Consider the following 19,537-nt stretch of genomic DNA (forward strand, 5'->3'; position numbering starts at 1 on the left):
AGAACAGTCGTGCCTAACAGATTCCATTTTCCAAGTTAGACTGTGTGAGCACAGTTCTTAAGACCCCCATGTGGCTAGAATAGCTGATAAATACTTGACAGCTCCATATGCAACAGGAAAGCCCAACATGAATATTTGAGATGGGTGGCAGTAGATGAAAAATAATGTCTGAGTCCTGTAGACTACTGTACGGTAGAAGGTCTATAATTTTTATGCTAGATTTGGATAAAGATATGATACCTTCTACCTGCATTTATTAGAGGATTTGGTGGAATCCTTCCAAGAAAAACTGGATTGGAGCCAGAGAAGGCAGTGTCAAGGAACTGACTGTCTAACACACCTGAAGTTTAGCCCATTAGTGTCTGTGAAATTCCCAAATCTTCATCATAAATCACCTTTTACTTAAACTAATTTAAGTAGATTTCCTTCTTCCCTCCTTTCTCCCTCCCTCCCTTGCTTCCTTTTGTCAAGCAAATTTCTAAGAAAATGCTAAACTTCCCTTTGCTTTTGCAGACAATCTATTAAGTTATACAGGTGAGCACAGTCAAATGTATTTAGCAAGGGAGAAGGTTTTCGTGTAACTGTAGGCCCCCAAATGATATTAAAGGAGAAAAACAGTACTAACAATTTGTGCTGATAGGACACGCCTGTTGGCCAGCTTCATGGCTTCAATGTTAAGGGTCTCATTTATTTCCTTGTTACAGTCTGGACAAATCACCTTCTGATGTTCTGTTGTTTCTCCTTGCTTTAACTAAGTAAAACACAAATTAAAAAGCAACAAATAATACGTGAATATGAATGCATCATTTAGCTTAAAACCCAAACAATACTCACTCTGGTTTGGTTTTAAAAAAATGACAGAGAATCTGGTAGATATAGAAAAATGTTCTTATGCTTATCATTTGCTCAAATGCCCTCACCATTTGCTCAATAACGCTAAAGGTAAAATAGTTGCCAGATTTAGGGGAAGGAGTTATATCATATATTTACTTTTACATGGCATTATTAAAAGTCTGTAAAAGTTATCACATGAATGATCATACTTTAAGCCAGTACTTCCATGTGGTCCCCTAGTAACAGCAGCAGCACCTGGGAAGTGTTAGAAATGCACATTCTCAGACCACTGAGACTCACCAAATCAGAACTGGGAAAGGCAGGCGGTGATATGCTACAAACTCATTCAATGATTCTGCTTCAGTCATACTTTGGCAACCATGAGGCCAGGGGCAAAAGGACAGTCAGTGTAGGTAACAAATGATGGGGTGAGATTGGGAAGATGAGGGCTGGTTCAAAAGGAAAGGAAATAAAGTGCTAATACCTTCAGGACACTTCCCCTCCTCCAGGGAACTGTTGCCTATTGCCACCTTCCTCCAGGGAACTGTTCCTCCCAATAAAGAGCTGTTAATAAATGCCCCTGGGGCAGCTCCCTTCCTGCCTGTACCCCTGGGCAGTTTTGCTCCTGCCCTTGGATCACTTCACCTTTTGAATCATGTAGGCAGGATGCAGGGAGGAGAGAGCATGAGAACAGAGGAAATCTAAAATCTATAAAAGGGGTAGGACACCCCCACTTCCTTGGGCACCAACTTCCAACTTGGACCCCTCTCTCTCTCTCTCTCTCTCTCTCTCTCTCTCTCTCTCTGTCTCTGTTTTATCTTTTAAATAAAACTGTTTTGTGCTTGCCTCCACATTTCTCAGATGTTCAATCCTTAACACTGAGGGAACAGATCCCAATCCTGATCAATTCTCAATACCAGTTATCAACCACGGTTTAAAGAATCACTCAAGGCAGAATAAAAGGTGACTATGCATTAAGGAGATAGGAATGTGGATAATTTGCTGATAAGAAAAGCTGAAGCTTATAGAATGTAAGTGATTTGCTCAAGATCACAGAGCAATTTATTAAGTAACAAAGCTAGCATATATATTTGGATTTTTTTAATCCAAGGCCAGTGTTGTATCTATAACACTGTGATATCCCCTGTCTGCATGGTAAAGAGGACAATGCCACTACTTTCTGAAACATCAAGTAGAGAGCTGTTAGAGTAAATTGCATAGTGGATTAAAGACACATATTCTTGGGACCCTGCACAAGCTACCTGCTTCAGAATCTCCAGGATAGGAACTTTGGGAACTCAATATTTTTAATAATCTTTCCAGATGATTCTGAGGTAGGAGGGTCATCAAAAATCTACAATCAGAGTTACTGGAGATGTTCAGATTTGACTTGGTAGTTGTCCCACCCAGATCCTGGCACGATTACTGCAAGTAAGCACAGGGCTTCGTTCTGAGTCTCCATCTGGAGCTTCAAGCACTGGTTCATGGATATGAAATGGATTTGGGGAATTCTATTTTGTAGAGACTAATTTTCTTACCAATGTACTCCTAGAAGTTTGTTGGGGGCTGTGCCATGTTGGCGGCGCCGGGATGGCGCCTGATCACATCGGCAGTGAGGAGGTTAATTGACATAAGCACACTCAGGTGATTTTCTCCTCCACACACACAATGTATGCACATGTGTTCTCGAGCACTAATTGCCTGCTCGGTGTGTCTCGCCTAATCTTTGCGTAAGAGGCGTGGCCCTGTTCTCCGCCTCCTGGAGGTGATATAAGCGTGGGCGGAGCGAGACAGCTACAGCAGCCATTGGCAGAAAAGCAGGAGAAGAAAGATACATGCTCGGCAGTAGCTAGTAGGGATATATGCAACAGCAGCCAGAAGAAAGGAAAAACACGCTGGCAGCAGCAAATAGGGGCAGTGGCGGAAGGCAGATCGCGGAACAGAGAACTGAGATGCATCACTAGGGCACCTGGGTGGACGTACCCTTAGTTCACAGGTATGCAGGACTTTAAGGTGTAGCAAGTCTCTTCCTCTAAGCTCTAAGCAAACCGGCCTGTCTTTCTCTCAAAGTTTCTCTCTTAAGCAAAGTCTCTCTCTCTCTCCTCTCAATATGCAAGTTAAACCTCATTTCCTCTATCCTCTATAAACAAGCAAGAAAGCAGTGCACTAAAGAGAAAGATAGGAAGTGCCTCAGTTTCCACTCCACCACCCATAAGACCCGTGCAAGTTGTTGCTGCAGGTGGTGACAATATCCACGGATTTTGGAACCGCAAAGAGCCAGCGACACCATAGAGATTCCAAGCATATCTCACAAATAGAGGGTTATATTTCACTAACAGTTAATTCATGCTACTGACTTTGAATTCTATTTTATAGTTGAAAAATTCATTAACCATGAACTAGGGTCTACCAAATGCTTAGTATATATAAATTGCCTAAATAAACACTAAATAAGCAAATGAACATAACACTCTGTCCACTCCCAATCTGGTCAAAAAGTAAGCATTTTCTAAGGTTCACTCTCCTATTTTTTATGTTATCTTTTAAAGGTAGCTCCAATATGCTGTTTCTCTTTTTGAACTTACGATATATTTTTATATGTATTCAAAGGGGTTGTGACTTCTATTTGTCCCACTGTGATCACTAAATTTCTCAAGATGCCCACCTTACTTTTATGGTAAACAAGGAATAACCAATACAACTTCTCTGTCAATTACAAATATGTAAAGTCATGAATTACTATTTATAACAATCTATACTTAGTGGTGATTATATCTAGTTTTTGGAAATAGAAAGATATAACATGCTTACTGCATATGGATTTTGAAGAATAATTGCCTTCTCAACCATGTTCCAATCAGCATTAGCAAGATCTTTGTCAAATTTGAGTGCAGATGCAGTAGATTTGGTTAGCTCTTGAAAATGTTGAAAAGTATAATAAACTGTTTTATATTTTGTTGATGTGACATCACGAAGACCTTCAATGAAAAGAGCACATTTCATAAACAACAGGAACACCACCATTTTGATAGATTATAAAGTTTACTTTTGTTCTTATTCTCAATAATGATTTTGAACATTAAAGAATCAATATAAATTGTTTAATAATAGGAATGCCAACATTTTTTTTTTTTAATTTTCATACTCCTTCTTACAAAAAGTTGAGATACAATAATGACAATGAGAGCTAAAGTTTATTGGGTACTTACTCTATGCTGAAAAACTTGCACCGGCTGTTTGTGTGTATTAAGTTTTTTGGTTATCTTGACCACCTTTTTAGGTGAGTCCTTTTTTCCCCAGTTTGATAGATGAGTAAACAGAATAACAGAGGTGTGATGAATCATTTTATGTGTTAACTTGATTGGCGTCTAGATATTTATTTAAACCATATCCTAAGTATGTCTGTTAGGGTGCTTGTGGATGAGAATAACATTTAAATTGGTAGACTCTCCAATGTGACTGAGACTCATCCAGTCTCGTGGAGGCTTGGGAAGAAAAAACTAACACAAAAGAGAATTCACTTTCTCTGTCTGCCTGATGGTCTTGAAGCTGGAACATTCTCTTCTCTTGCCTTTGGGCTCAGGCTGAAACTTAGACCATTCACTCAGGCATTCAACTGTAGATGTGGCACCTAGCTTCCATAGGTGCATAAGCCATTTCAGCACATGTGAGGAATTATCTGCATTATTCTTTAAGATCCAATATCTGAAACATTTTTCTGTCCTTAAACACACCTAGCTTCCTCAGGAATTTGGCATCTACCCTCTTGTCTGTTTTATTTCATATTTGTTTTGTTTATTTAGATGCACATATGATTCTGATATTGACTTGTTTACTGTTTTGTTTTCATTTCAATATTAGATCTTTCAGTTCAGAAATCTTTTCTATCTTCAGGATGCAATACTACCAGTTAGAGTAGTGCCAACCATCTGGAAGGCTTGTAAAGTTATTGAATAATTAAATAGATTTGTACTATTAGTTTAGCTACACTAAAGTAAATCACTAATCCTTTTAAATAAACAAGCTTATTGGCCTGAGCCATTAATATACTTTTATGTAGAGACTTAATTTCACCTTTAATTAGGAATTATTGAGTCATCTTTATATGGACTTTTTCTTAGTAGTACTTCATTAGCATATTTAGAAAAATTTTCTCTTCACTAAGAATAGTAAATAGTAAGGCTTACCTAGTTTAGTAACTGCCATTGGCAAAATAAATCTATTGATAATTAAGTGAATTAAACATACTGACACTCCATGAAATAGTACCTAGAATTCAAAAAAATATACAAAGTAAGTATTCAGGATAGTTTATTATAATATATTCTGTCTTTTCCTGTGTAAATTAAGCTAGACTTTATGATGTTAATAGATACTTATAGCAGGTAAGGAATTTGTATGACAAGTACGATGAAAGCACTCCAGAGATTCTATCTTCCTGAGCATACTTCATTCATGTTTGAGAATGAAACCAAAATCAGAACTGTGGCTTCTATTTAGGGGAAGTATTCTTTCTAGCTTTCTTGTTTGCTCATCCCGAGAGAAGCCAGCTACCTAATTATGAACTGAGCTATGGAGAGACCCAAGTGACAAGGAACTATGGCAGGCTTCCGGCTAAAGTCCATCAAGAAACCAAGGCCCTTTGGTCCAGCTGCCTGAAAAGGATTGAATCTTATCAACAGCCAAGCATGTGGATTTGGAAGGACATTTCTGAGCCTCAATTGAGCCTTTTGATGACTGACCCCTTAATTTGTGCTTAAACAGAAGTTTATGCGAGAAACTAGATCAGAAGCATCCAGCTAATCCCTGACTCACAGAAATCAAAATAATATTTTTTCTTTGAAGCAGCTAAAATATGAGGATCATGTTTCACACAGCCATAGGTAATTAATACATACATATTTTTATTATTTTATCTTATGTCATGCTTTCCGATCCTATTTTAGTTATTATTTCAAGTTTCTTTCTCTCTCAGAGCCTTGGGTATGCTAAGTGATGCTCTACTACTGGAGCTATACCCTCAGCCCCTATTTTTTATGTTTCTGATGGTTGTTTGCATGTAGAAAAAAATTTAGTTCTGAATACTGCACATGCATCTCATGATCTTGCTAAATTTGCTTATTAGTTCTAGTGGTTATGTAATACAACAAATCTCTGTGCCTTTCCCCCATTGCAGTGGACAGTACATTGAGGACAATGTTCTATAGAAGTAAAGAAAGTAGATGTATTTGCTCTGTTCCAAACTTAGGGGGAAGCATACAGTATGTTACCACTAAGTGCCATATAAGTTTTAGACTAATATATATATATATATATTATATCAGATTAAGATGATTTTCTTCAAATTCTATTTCACAGAAAGTTTTTCTGTTCTTTAAAATTTATGACTATGTGTTAAATTTTGTCAAATGCTTTGTCTTGCACTGTGGAGACGATTACAGGGGTTTTCTCCTTTATTGTTGTATTATATCGAATGATTTTGATTGATTTTTGAATACTGACATTAAATATTTGGATAAAACCTACTTAGCCCTAAGATGATATTCTTCATATACACATTTAGATTTTATTGGGTAAATATTATGGGAATTTTTTAAAATCCTATTTTGTGAGTAGATTAGTTTTTCTTGTAATATCTTTATGATGTAATATCTTTATGGCCAGAGTGGTCTGGTCATATAAAACCAGTTAAAGAAGTGTTTCATTCTTTTCTATTTTATGAAACAACTTGGGTAGAATTATTCATTTCTTATTTGTTTGGTAGAATTTGCCAATCAAGTTATCTGGCTTTTAGTTTTCTCTGTGAGAACATTTTAATTTAAATATCTAATTTCTTTAACAAACATAGAGCTATTCATATTTTTATTTTTTTTCTATGTGTCAGTTTGGTAAGTTCATCCTGTATGTGTGTGTGTGTGTGTGTGTGTGTGTGTGTGTGTGTGTGTGTGCAGGGGTGGTTAGGAGTTCAACCATGTGAAAAGCTGAATTTCTTGGTAAAAAGTTGTGGAAAATTTCCACTTATTCTTTTAATAATTGTGTCATTTATAGCCACGTTCCCTTTTTTATTACTAAGACTGGTAATTTTCATTTTTCTCTCTCAATCTTTATCTTCCCATCTCTCTCTCTTTCTTTTTAAGGTCTAACATTTTTATTTTGAGATAATTGTAGATTCGTTTACAGTTTAAAGAAATTATGCAGAGAATGCTAAAGGTGGTGGCACATGCCTGTAATCCCAGCCACTTGGAAACCTAGACTGGGAGGATCTGCAGTTCGAGGTCTGCCTTAGAAACTTAATGAAACCCTGTCTCAAAATAAAAAATAAAAAGAGATGACAATGTAGATCAGTGGCAGAGGGACCCTGGGTTTCAACCCCAGTACTGGGGAGAGGGAGAAGAAAAAGAAAAAAAAATCAACAAAATAACACAGAGAGTTCCTGTGTACCATTTACCTAGTTAACCAAAGCTAAAGTACTAAGATAAGCAGCACAGTGACGGAAGTGCACCAGGACACAGAACAGCTCCACTACCTTAGGGATTTTCCTCCTGCTACCTTTTCACAGACCCCTCCACTTTCCTCCTGCTTTTACCTCTCTTTAACCACCAGCAACTACTTATCTGTTCTTCATTTCTATAATTTTGACATTAATGAATATTATACAATTGGAATCAGCTATTATTCTTTTGAGATCAACTTTTTTACTCAGCATAATTCTCTCCAGATTCAAAAGGTATCAACAGTTTGTATGAGTAACTTGGTCCTTTTCATTGCTGAGCAGCACACAGCAGTATATGTGAACCAGGTGAAGGATCTCTGAATTGCTTTCAGTTTTTTATTATTATAAATAAAACTTCTATAATCTGATAATGTCCTAAGCATTTTATGTATAATTTTCATTTCTCGTAATAATCCTTTGAGATAATGGTGTGCTAGATTTGATTCTTACCAGCTCATGAGAGCTGATCATTAAATTTTCAGGAAGTTTATGGGAAGATTGATGTTCTGTTGATGGAAGTGAATACACAACAGAAATTAGCAAATACTACAAATTAGGACCTTCCCCCCCACCACATACACAAATGTCCTGTTGAGCACTTAGTAGCAAACCACTGGTATTATTATTACCTGTGTTGAAAGGAGGAAACTGACCTTTGGGGTGGGAATGAAGAAACTTTATGATAGCCACACAACAAATCCCAGCTAAACTAAACATTTTAGAACCCAGATGCATGTGCAGTGTTCACCATCACATTGGTCACATTGATTCTGATTATTCAAATAGATGAAAATAGATTGAAAAGAAGATGAAGATCATTTAAAGTTAGATCATTTGGTTTTTAAAGCAGTCAAAAGATTTAGTATTGTTAAATATTTGGGCTATCATTTAATTAGACTTATAAAGATTACCTTTATATGCTTCCCTTTATACATGGGATTTATATAAAACATATGCATGCACAATGGAAATGGCAGATGTGTTAAAATTTCCTACAGAACTCTTTGCAATTATCCTGCCTTGAAATGCAGTAGAGGGAGAGCTGTTGGACAGAGTCTGGGGCCTTAGAGATACCATGCCTAACAATTATAATGCTTTTCTTTTTAATATATTTTTTAGTTGTAGGTGCACACAGTACCTTTTTTATTTTTATGTGGTGCTGAGGCTTGAACCCAGGGTCTCAGGCATGCTAGGGAGAGCTCTACCACTGAGCCACAATCCTAGCCCAATTACAATGCATTTTTATCCCCCAGCATTACTGAAAGTGACCCAGTTTCTCTCTAATCTTGCCCAAGTGGTGTTGAGCTATTTTACTGGAAAACCGTATTTCAAACACATGGCAACACTTTTTATAGAACATTCAGATAAGAAACTGAAGCTTTCTTTACTTGAGATTTTTCCCTTTCAGTTCCAACAGAAAAGTTCGAGTAGGCCACCAGAAGGGCCATGCTTATGTTTGGTGTCCCTTTCATTTCACTCCAGACCATTATGAATGCCCAGCGCCAGCTGAACCCATGACCAAGTCGAGACAGAAGGGGACTCATCATTATAAAAACCAGAAGCCTGGAAGATAAAACAATTTTTCAAACATTATTCTTTCTTGTCATAGAAATTTCTTTCCATTTCCCTCTATTCTATTCCAATCTATTCCCTGTGGAGATGCTAACACTGAAACAAATGAGCCATCTTTCACACACGGTTGACATGCTATCAGAGGAAGGCAGAATGTATCCCACAGAGAGACATGCCCAGAGAATGACATTGTTCTCTTTGTTTCTTTCTACTAAACAAGCGGTAGGGTCATTTCACATCGCTCTTGAGTGGTGCTTTCTCGGTGGAAAAATAAAATGAGATTTTTTTTAAGCTATATTCTACATCCCAACAAGAAATAAAATTCAGTAAATAAGCAATGAGAAGAAAATGTCCTTTCTTTCTTTTTATTCTTAGATTTCAGCATTGCTGAATCTGTCCAAGATTAGTCAATATTTTTCTATTTCTTCTTTCAGTCGCCTATCATTCCTATGTTTACACTAATTTTATCCGATAATTTGGGACCAATTTCCACTTACTTGGCTGGAGCTGAGTTGATGTCAGCAACCCAACTAACATTCCTAGGTGAAAGTGGAACGTTAGCAATTTGAGTGAGGAGCTGTGAGTCTCCAGTTACAGTGGATTTTGCTATTCTTTGTCAACTGTGTGGGCAGACTCATCTGCCTCTTAAAATTGCAAAAAAGGGCTACAAAAATTATTTGAGGAGACAAGTTATTTATAAGAATGCTTCCTTACAATATCTTAAAAGCTACTTCCAATTCTAATTTATAGAAATTGCTAGATATTTTAAGCAAAAACACAAGATTTTTATTTATGATATGTACTTAACTTTTTGAAACCTCACAGGAAAAGTTACACTGGATGCCAAATATTAACAGAGTTGCCTCTATAATCTTAACAGATTGTGAAAGATGTGTTTTCTTTCTTCCTAATTTTCAGAAATTTTGTGAAGTATTTAACTGAGAAAACTTCTGAGCATTATTTGCTGATAACTGAAAATTTTGAGTCAGTTGTTCAATCTAAGGTATGAAGTATTATTATTTAAAAAATAATTTTAGATTTATTCTGTTTCCTATAGGTAGAAAAATTTAAATTGCATCCTTACCTTAAAACAATCAGTGTGAAGTAGATATTTAGTGAATAATATATATCAGAAAATGATACATATAAATATGTTTGTGCAGGAATTAAAACTCCAAGAAAGGTAAACACCATAAGAAAAGCAACAAAAGATAGACAATTCCAGAATCTGCATTTTGAGAAAAAAAATTAAAATACACTTAATTATAATTAATCTAACATTTTTTTACAAAGTTTACCAGTAAGACTTATTATGCCATTCATTATCAAATAAACATGAATATGACATGTATTAACACACAATAAAACTTAAAGTTGAACTACAAAGAAAGGAACACTAACGCAAGTAAACAAAGGATTCTGAAGCAATTCCAACCAATTTGTGTGTGTAAATTGGGGTATTTCTTGTTTCATTGTACCTGAAAGAAATGTTCAGGTGTAGTCATGCTGTGTGATGGAACTCAAGCATCTAGTTATCATCACTAATGCAACTTGAAAATGCTGATCATAAAATCCTCATTTCTTTTAGGAAAGCGAAACTCATTTACATTTAAATAGAATACTACAACACTAGTCTAGTCTGATTTATGAAGTGATAGAACTAAGTCGTCACGTAAAATCTAGCTGATATTCAGAAGATGTGCATCTTTTTTCCCTGCCAACTTTATGGGGAATAATTGAAAAATAGGAATTATGTATTTTTCAGGTAGATTATTTGATATTTACACGAATATAAACCTCAAAATATCAAAGAAATCATCGCCACAGTCAAGCCAGTTAACATATCCATCACCTCACATATTTTGTGTGCCTCCCATGAGAACACTATCAATCCTCTTAGCAAATTCCAAATATGCAACACAGTAAACTATAGGGCAAGTGAAGAATACAAATTTATAAGAAAAAAATTAAATAAGCCCTCATAAGATGTCATGATAAGATAATACAGTACTTAGTGATCATGTAATAAGAAGAGCGGTCACACCAGCTGAGCTAAGCAACCTTCCTTCAAGAAGGAAGCCACCCTTCGCCTGGTTCCTACGGACCGTCCCACTAGTTGAACACATGCTTTTTTTGTTTGTTTGTTTGTTTTTCCCCTACCAGGGATTGAACCCAGGGGTGCTTAACCACTGAGCCACATCAACAGCCCCCTTTTAAAGTCTTTTATTTTGAGACAGGATCTCATTACTTCGCTCAGTGCCTTTCAAAATTACCGAGGCTGGCTTTGGACTTACAATCCTCCTGCCTCAGCCTCCTGAGTCACTGGGATTACAGGCCTGCACCACCATGCCCAGATTATGGGGAGAGTGTTTAATAAAAATTATTTGAGTCCTATGATTGTACTCTCATGGATTTTGATTCTAGTACAGCTAAACATCTGTATTATTTTGTTGTCCAGTGTTGAATAGCCAATAGTCTAGAGGGAGGATAATGGACTGGGCATTCTGGGGAAGGCAATTTAAAAGGAATAAAAGATTGTGTAATCTGGCAAGAAAGTGGTTTCAATTTTGGGAATTTCTTTCTAACAAGGTAATATATGAATAGAAGCATAAAAGAAGTGAGGCAGCCACTTCTGCCAGTATGTTTCCATTCCAAGAGTGGAAACATGAAGACAGAAGTCCAAATAGGGGAGCATGGAAGAGGTATGTTTGAGGAATAGCAAGGGTCTTGAAATGAGATTGTATAGTGTTTATTTATATGTCCATGGAAGTGGGTGGCTGAAGTAGCATGGTAGACATACTCATTGAAGGAGAGAAGGTTCAGGAACCAAAAGCCAAGAGTATAAGGATCAACTGAATGGATATTGACATCACCAGGAGATTAGTGATGGAGAAACGTTGGAGACGGTCAAAGAGAGGCAGGAGCCAAAATTGCCACAAAATGGAGAGTGTGGCTCAGGGTTCTAGAGATAACCAGGTGTGTAACTTTTTGCAGCTGGTGGTGTAACTTGAAGGCATGAACTTCAAAACTGGGCTCTTCTGGAGTAGGAGACAGAATGACCTAGAAATGACCTTGAGGTGCAGAGAGATCAACTACCTCAACTGCAGACTCAGTAATCCCAATGTGCAGGTCAGAAACACACCACAATTTATAAGTAACACAAGGGAAAGAATATCTTCAGGGGAGATTCAGCCTTCAGTCAAAACAAGAAGGTGAAGGGAGCTTTCTGAATCACTTTCTATAAACACTTGTGAAAACTTTTAAATTATTCTCACAACCATGGCCCAGTTAATTCTGCCTCACTGCAGGTAAAATTGACTTTTATTGTGGTTGACAGGAACTCCTTGATGAAGAGCTACAGAATTCCTTAAGCTTCTGGTTTCTGAATTTATTATATCACCTGTAATATACTCTCAGACTCAAAAAATCATTGTTTACTTTCAGGGCTTCTGTTTACACATATGTATCCATTGTGTGTTTAGGTTGAATTACAAACGTGTGCATTAAAGGATTGCAGACTATGATGCTGCTGATGCAGATCCACGCACCCCACAGCTGGGTGCCTCAGAACAAGATGTGAACATTTTTACCCACAGTCCGGCTTATGTTTAGTGTGACCATACTTTCTTTCCTAGTACTGTCAGTCCTCTTTAAATCCCCTGCTGTAATCTTTTAATTTACCTTATATAGTATATCTTCCTTGCTTTTAAAACAATAGTCTTCTTAACATAAATTTCATTTAAAAAAATACTGCATCAAAATATTTATCTCAATTATTGAATTTTTCCCTTTGTAATTTCATTCCTGAGATGAGTCCCTCACTTGTTTAATCCTGGCCTGGTCTAGAGGTTTTAGGATTTTGATTAGAAATTATTGAGTAGATGGTCAGAGATTTCAGGACTCATTAGGGAAACAGAACCCGTACAAACTCAAGGTGAGGATACCACTTTTGTCTAAAATTAAAGGATTTGAAGGCACAGGTTTTTAGTGGAAGAGTTTCCATGTCAGTGTCTTAGACTATGTAAATATAGTTACTATTTTAATTTTATAGCTTCCAGTGTATGAAACAAAATGAAAATATGCTAGACACTCACTCGAGAAGAAGTGCTTCGACTCCTGGTTTAAAACTTGTAGAATTTAAAAAAAGTCCCATAATGGCCAAGGTGAATATTCCAGACATTTCGACTAACTCACCTGTTGTTACAAGGGGGGAAAAAATGTATTAACAGTAGTACAAATTTTTACCAGAGGTGAAATAATATATGTTAGCATATATATGGTAGGCAAGTGCCCTACCCCTGCGCTACATCCCCAGCCCTTTCTAATTTTATCTTATTTGGAGACAGGGTCTCACTAAATTTGCCCATGTTGACCTTGAACATTGATCCTCCCACCTCAGGTTTCCAAGTAGCTGGAATTATAGGTGTGTGCCACCAGGCCTAGCTTCTTGCTGGATTTCTATGCTGGCGACAAGTGGAAAGTAGGAAAGAAGAAAATAGTAGGAAAGATGAAAAAAGTGAGGAACTAGAGGTAACTGTCAGAGCTCAGAGAATTGTGAACTAGGTGATATTACTTTCCTTGTGAGCTTCCCTTTTCCCCATCCTCCGCAAACTCGTCTAAAACCAGAAACTATTGTATATTCAGAAGGAGAAAGAGGAGATCGTGAAGAAGGAACACCCAGGAATTAACAGGAATCATAAGACCTTTGGATTTCCATAGAATTTCTATAGAATTGGAACTTTAAGATAATTAGATCAAAATCTTCAAGAGGACTAGAGTACCCAGTGAGCTCCCAAGGCATATACCCAACGTATATGTACACAAAGTCACACATCCAAAAAACAAATAGATTATACAGTAAAATTGGTTTAAGCTCTTATTTCCACTGTTTAACAGATATAATTCCAGTTAATAATAAAAAATTAAAATACTTTTTGTTAATCCTAAGGAGTATTGTGGATGTGTTATTTTTATCATATGTTAAATTGCCATTCACATGCATCTTTGCATCTGTCTGAGTCCTTTCTCTGTTTATTTGACTTACTTTGTATATGTGTTAATACAGTTCTATTTCATTTGTAGTAGGCATATTAAGTGTTTTGATATCTACCTACTAAGGAAATTTCTCTACTTTAAAAATAAATTGTCTTGTGTATTCACACACAATAATTTTTCTAAATGAACTCTGGACTTGTTTTTATAAAATTTCAAAGCCAAAAAATTCGGTTATTGTTTGATTTGGATTGTGATAAATTTTAATTTAACAGTCTTCCCTGGTCCTGGCTAGAAATGCTACCGGGGCAGAAGCAAACACTTTACTTAGCTATTTTTTTTTTTTTTCTTTTTGGAACCTGGGATTGAAACCAGGGGTGCTTAACTGCTGAGCCACATTTCCAGCCTTTTTAATTTTTTTCTTTTGAAGCAAGGTCTTGATAAAGTTGTTTTGGGTCTCACTAAATTGCTGAGGCTGATCTTGAACTTGTGATTCTCTTACCTCAGCCTCCTGAGTCACTGGGATTACAGGTGTGCACCTCCACACATGATTTATTTGGCTATTTTTGAGTCACAAAAAAAAAAAAAGGATGGTGAACACAAGGTATTTGAGGTCTAGATGAGTCATTGTGACTTATGAGGTGAGAGTGAAGTCAAGAAAACATTTATAATGACCATCGTCATGATACCAATCATGTATCCATTAATGTACATCAAAGTGAAAGTCCCTTTATGCTTATATTTTATTTCAATTATAGAATTATAAATTAAAATATAGATTACAGGCTATTTATATTTTCTCCATGTTTTATTTTCATGAAATGCTGTCCTGATACTTTTCTTTCTAAAATATCCATTGTGACATCTTGACTTTAAAGTTTAAAATTATTTTGGGGGAATAATTCTTAATCTTGAGGATGTATGTAATTATTAGATGATGTTAGAGGAAATTATGTTGGAATGTATTTTGATAGAAATTTACACATACACTTTTATACTAGTATGTGAAGACCTAATAAACAAACTGATCTTTCTCTTAGTGTCTACTAACTCACTGAGTTGAGTCTTTGACCTCCCTGTATTATAATTGGTTTTAGTTCACTGATTGGTTAGCCTCAAGATCCCCTGCTCTGACTTTCTCTCCTTAGACAAGAAAATAATAAATCCTGTTACCTTAGCATTTCTGAAAAGAAGTTTTTTTCTCTGTCTCAATTTATTCAAATTTTATGTATCTCAGTAAATTTTTGTAATGTCCTATGTTTAGATACAAATTTCTTATGTTTCTTCCTTGATATTTTATAATCTTTGCTAATATAAGTGTAGTCAAATTTTCCTTATATTTTCCAACTAGTTGCTTCTGGCTTATAAGAATACTGTATCTACGTATCCTTTTCTTTTGGTAAATTTATCTGATATTGAGCTATTGAAGAGTTTTCCTGGCTTATTTCATTAATGAATGCTGTCGGATTTTTAATATAACAAAAAATGTTGCAGCAAACATAAACACTTTCTCTTTTAAAATATGTATAAACTTCTTTCTTTTTCCTACTGCATTAGCTAGAGATTCCAGTACTATTTTTATTATGAATGTGAGAATATACACCATAACCTTATTCATGAATGTAAAAGACATATCATAGGTTTGGTACCTAGGTATTATCTTACAAGTCAAATTCACATCTTTGTAGGACTTTTACATTAGCTGAATATGATTCAGAGGCTATATCAGAAGATAGTGATAAGGTTAACTATCAGTATCTGCCAGGCTCCTCTGAAATAAATGACCTAATAACATGACACATTTTCTAATATTTAATCTTACGTCATCTGTAATCTTTATTTTGATTTAAAAATTATGAAGAAAAGTATACTTAATTTCTAGGCAGAATGGTTTTTAAGAAAATCTTCCTTTTGTCATTCATGTTTAATTTAATTGTATCATAGTCAATGTTTGGGATTTTATTAAAATGTTCCTCTGTTCTAGTTAATTTCTGCAAATGGTCTATAGGTGCAGGGGATTGGTTTCAGTAACACCACCCCTATACTAACATCTGCTGATACTCAAGTCACTGATATAAAATAGTATATCATTTGCATAAAACCTATGCCTATCCTTGAATATACTTTAAATAATCCCTAGATTACTTATGAAAATACCTCACACAATGTGAGTTGTTATATAAATAGCTATATAGGGAATAATTGTTATAGTATATAGGGAGTAATAACCAGAAAAAGTTCTGTACAGATATAATACAGAGACACATTCAATCTGTGGTTGGTTGATGTGAAACCTGCAGATAGGAAGAGCCTACTGTATGTATAAATGTTAAGCACTGTGTTTTTGGAAGTAAAACTCTTTGTATTGAAAGAATGGGCATTTTTTTAAGCTGTCTGTTTTATCTCAACTCCCTAAGGTTTCCCTCCCAGTAATGGGAACAAAGCCCTTAAAGCTGTTCCAGGAAACAGCCCCAAACCGAGAGTAAAAGAGTAAATTGAGCCTGATAGCCAGATAGTGCTCAAACAGTAGGATTACCAGAAACTATTGACCAGAATCTACAGCCTGTTGTAAAACATTGTGAAACATGTTGTCAGCAAACCCAGACCCCCTTTGAAATTTCCTGGCAGCTTTGTTCCCCCTTTTCCCCCTTTCATGTGTGACCCCTCCCGATGTGTGGTTTCTGCCTTTATAAACCTACAAGATTTTCTGCTAGGGACTCGACTCCTCGAGTTGGGTCCCAGCGCGCTGGAATAAACACCTCTTGCGGTTTGCATCAAGTGACGCCTCCTGCGGCTGATTGGGATTGCCGTCCATCCATGGGACAGAGTTGGGGTTTCCTTTTTGGGGGCCTTACAGTATATCTTATAACCCAAGCCAATAAGTTGTTATACAAATCTTTTTATAACCAGAATTATTTTTTGTCCAAATGATCATGCAAATTTTTCTCTAGGAAAGGCATTCAATTAAATACTTACTGCAGCTATGATTTTGTCACATTTTTCTTTCTTTTATAATAGTATTTGCTTTCCATTCTTGGTACATTATTTTCTGTGTATGAATAGTCACATATTATCTTTTTCGATAGATTATTTTAACAAAAATATTCCTTATAGATCAGTTGAATTATTTTACAAACTTTTTGCCCTGGTATGTATTTTCCTAGTATTTTTATTTTGAATCCTTCTATATCACTCACTATTAGGCATTGACCTTTCACTTACAAACATAAAAGATGAGGTACAGAATTGCAAGAATGAGACTTATATGGTGGATATCATCACCAAAAACCGTTGACATCCACAATTGAATCAGTTTTGAATTTAGAATTCCAAACAAGAAACTTTCCAGAAAATATGACCAAATTCCATGCAGGACAAAATATCCTAAAAGAAAAAGGAGAAAACAAAAACTAGTTAATAGAACTGACTTGTCCTTAATTTTAAGTGATACTCTGGGTCAACTCTTCCTTTTTTGGCATTATCTTAAAAATTAGCTCATTGTTGTCATGAACATTGCAGTGCAGCTATCCCTTCAACACACTGCTTTCGGTTCCTTTAGATATATACCCAGAAGTGAGATTATTGGCTCATAAGACAATTCTATCTTTGGCTTTTTTGAGGAAACTCCACACTGATTTGCTTAATGGCTCTTTCAACTTACATTTTCACCAATAATGCACAAGAGTTCCCTCTTCTCCACATATTCACCAACACTTATTATCTTCTGTATTTTTGACAAAAGTCATTATAACAGATGTGTAATCTCACTTATGACTTTAGTTTGCATTCCCCTAGTGACTAGTGAAGATGAGTGATATTGAATTTTTTTTTTCAAATACCTGTTATATACATGTGTATCTTCTGAGAAATGTCTGTTAAGGTTCTTTGTCCATTTTTTAATTGGGGTATTTGTTTCCAAGGTACGGAATCAATCTAAGTGTCTATCAACAAACAGATGGATAAAGAAATGTGGTACACACACACACACACACACACACACACACACACAGCCATTAAGAGGAATAGGAAGGAAATTCTGTCATGTGCTACAACATGGATGAACAACAGGACATTATGCAAAGTGAAATAAGCCAGGCACAGAAAGAAAAATAACACAATCTCACTTATCTGTGGAATCTAACAAAATTGAACTTATAAAAGTAGAAAGGAGAATGATGGTTTCTAGAGTCTAGAGGGAAGGAGGAAAGGGAAGGAGGGAATTATTGATCAAAGAGTACAAAGTTTCCCATGGACAGAAAGAATAAGTTCTGAGATCCGTTGCAGAGCAGAGACTACAGTCAATAATCATGTTGCAAAATAATTAAAAGTAAATTTAAAATGTCTCAACATAAAAAAAATTATAGGTAAGCGATATGGTGGACATGTTCATTAATTTCATTTCATTTTACTTTATGTACATTTATGAAAATGAGACAGGCAAAGGACAGGCGGTCAGCATAGATAGTAAATGATCTGGTTGGAAAGATGAGGGCTAATTGGTTAATTATCAAAGAAAAGGAAATGGGTTGATAACACCTCAGGGGGTCCATTCCTCCCACTCCAGGGAGTTGCTATGATTATCCCTGGGCTGCTCTCTTCCTACCCTTAGGGCGAGGTTGGCAGGTGGGAGAGGAAATCTGGGATCTAAAAAAAGTCAAGATACCTGCACTCTCCAAGACTCCCAGCTCTGAGTCCCCTTCTCTCTATCTCTGTCTCTCTCCCTCTTATATAAAACTTGCTTTCTATGCTTGCCTCTCCGGTGTTTGATCTTCACCTGGGGAATGAGGACCCCGTCCTGATTTCTATACCGGTATCAAAAATATCACATTGTACACCGCAAGTACATACAAAAATGGCCTGCTAATTAGAAACAATATTAATTTTTAAATAGCTCATTTCCTTTGGAACATATGCACAGTGTTTTTCTTTTTCATTTTTTTTTTTCTGGTGTGGCACTGGCGAATGAACCCAAGGGTGCGCTATCATTGAGCTACATCTCCAGCACTTTTTCCTTTTTATTTTATTTTGAGAAACAGTCTCCCTCAGCTGCCAAGGCTGGCCTTGAACTCGTGATCCTCCTATCTCAGCAGCCTGAGTCACTGGGATTACAAGCATGGGTCTACACACTGGAGGAAATACTTTCTTTTTATTTGCTAAAAGTCACACTTAAGTTTGTAAAATTTGGTTTTAGGAGTTTAGGAGCTTCTTTCCTACAGGTTCCATAAGAAGTACATTTGCATCCAGTGCCTGCACTGTGTCAAATGGTCTCATAAGCCCTGGAGATACAGAAATGAACAAGAGTAGGAAATCCAAAACTCAGGAAACTCATATACTAGATCTAACATAAGATGCATAGGGGACAGAAAAAGTATTGCCTCTGAGTCCCTACTGGGTCAGTCTTCTGCATTGTGTTGACTGCTTCTTTATTGTTGCCCATTTCATTTGCTTTAAAGTTACCCCTAATAAACAATGCTTCAGTGTATATTTTTGCACATCATTTTTTTTAAAACTTGTTTATTTCCTTAGTTCCTAAAAGTGAAATCATTGCATGGAAAGGTAGTCACTCCTTTGTTATTGTTGACATTTTTAGGTTTTGTTTAATTGCTTTCCACAAAGCAACATGAGGACCCAGGCCCTGCCACGGAA

The 19,537-nt window shown here is 36.1% G+C and overlaps 1 protein-coding gene across 1 annotated transcript in view; it reads right to left on the bottom strand.

Moving 5' to 3' along the window:
- Positions 1 to 19,537, bottom strand: part of SLC9C1 (solute carrier family 9 member C1) — a 70,360-nt gene that overhangs the window by 36,741 nt on the left and 14,082 nt on the right. Inside the window, exons 5-11 of the mRNA XM_079155739.1 lie at positions 17,114 to 17,275; positions 12,994 to 13,093; positions 9,984 to 10,127; positions 8,716 to 8,890; positions 5,022 to 5,103; positions 3,646 to 3,812; positions 626 to 751 (exon numbers count right to left, since the gene is read on the bottom strand). Coding sequence (XP_079011865.1) covers positions 626 to 751; positions 3,646 to 3,812; positions 5,022 to 5,103; positions 8,716 to 8,890; positions 9,984 to 10,127; positions 12,994 to 13,093; positions 17,114 to 17,275 — 956 coding nt within the window. The remainder of the gene's footprint in view (positions 1 to 625; positions 752 to 3,645; positions 3,813 to 5,021; positions 5,104 to 8,715; positions 8,891 to 9,983; positions 10,128 to 12,993; positions 13,094 to 17,113; positions 17,276 to 19,537) is intronic.

This window comes from Sciurus vulgaris (genome assembly GCF_902686455.1).
Source record: "Sciurus vulgaris genome assembly, chromosome: 10".
NCBI classification, from domain to species: Eukaryota; Metazoa; Chordata; class Mammalia; order Rodentia; family Sciuridae; genus Sciurus; species Sciurus vulgaris.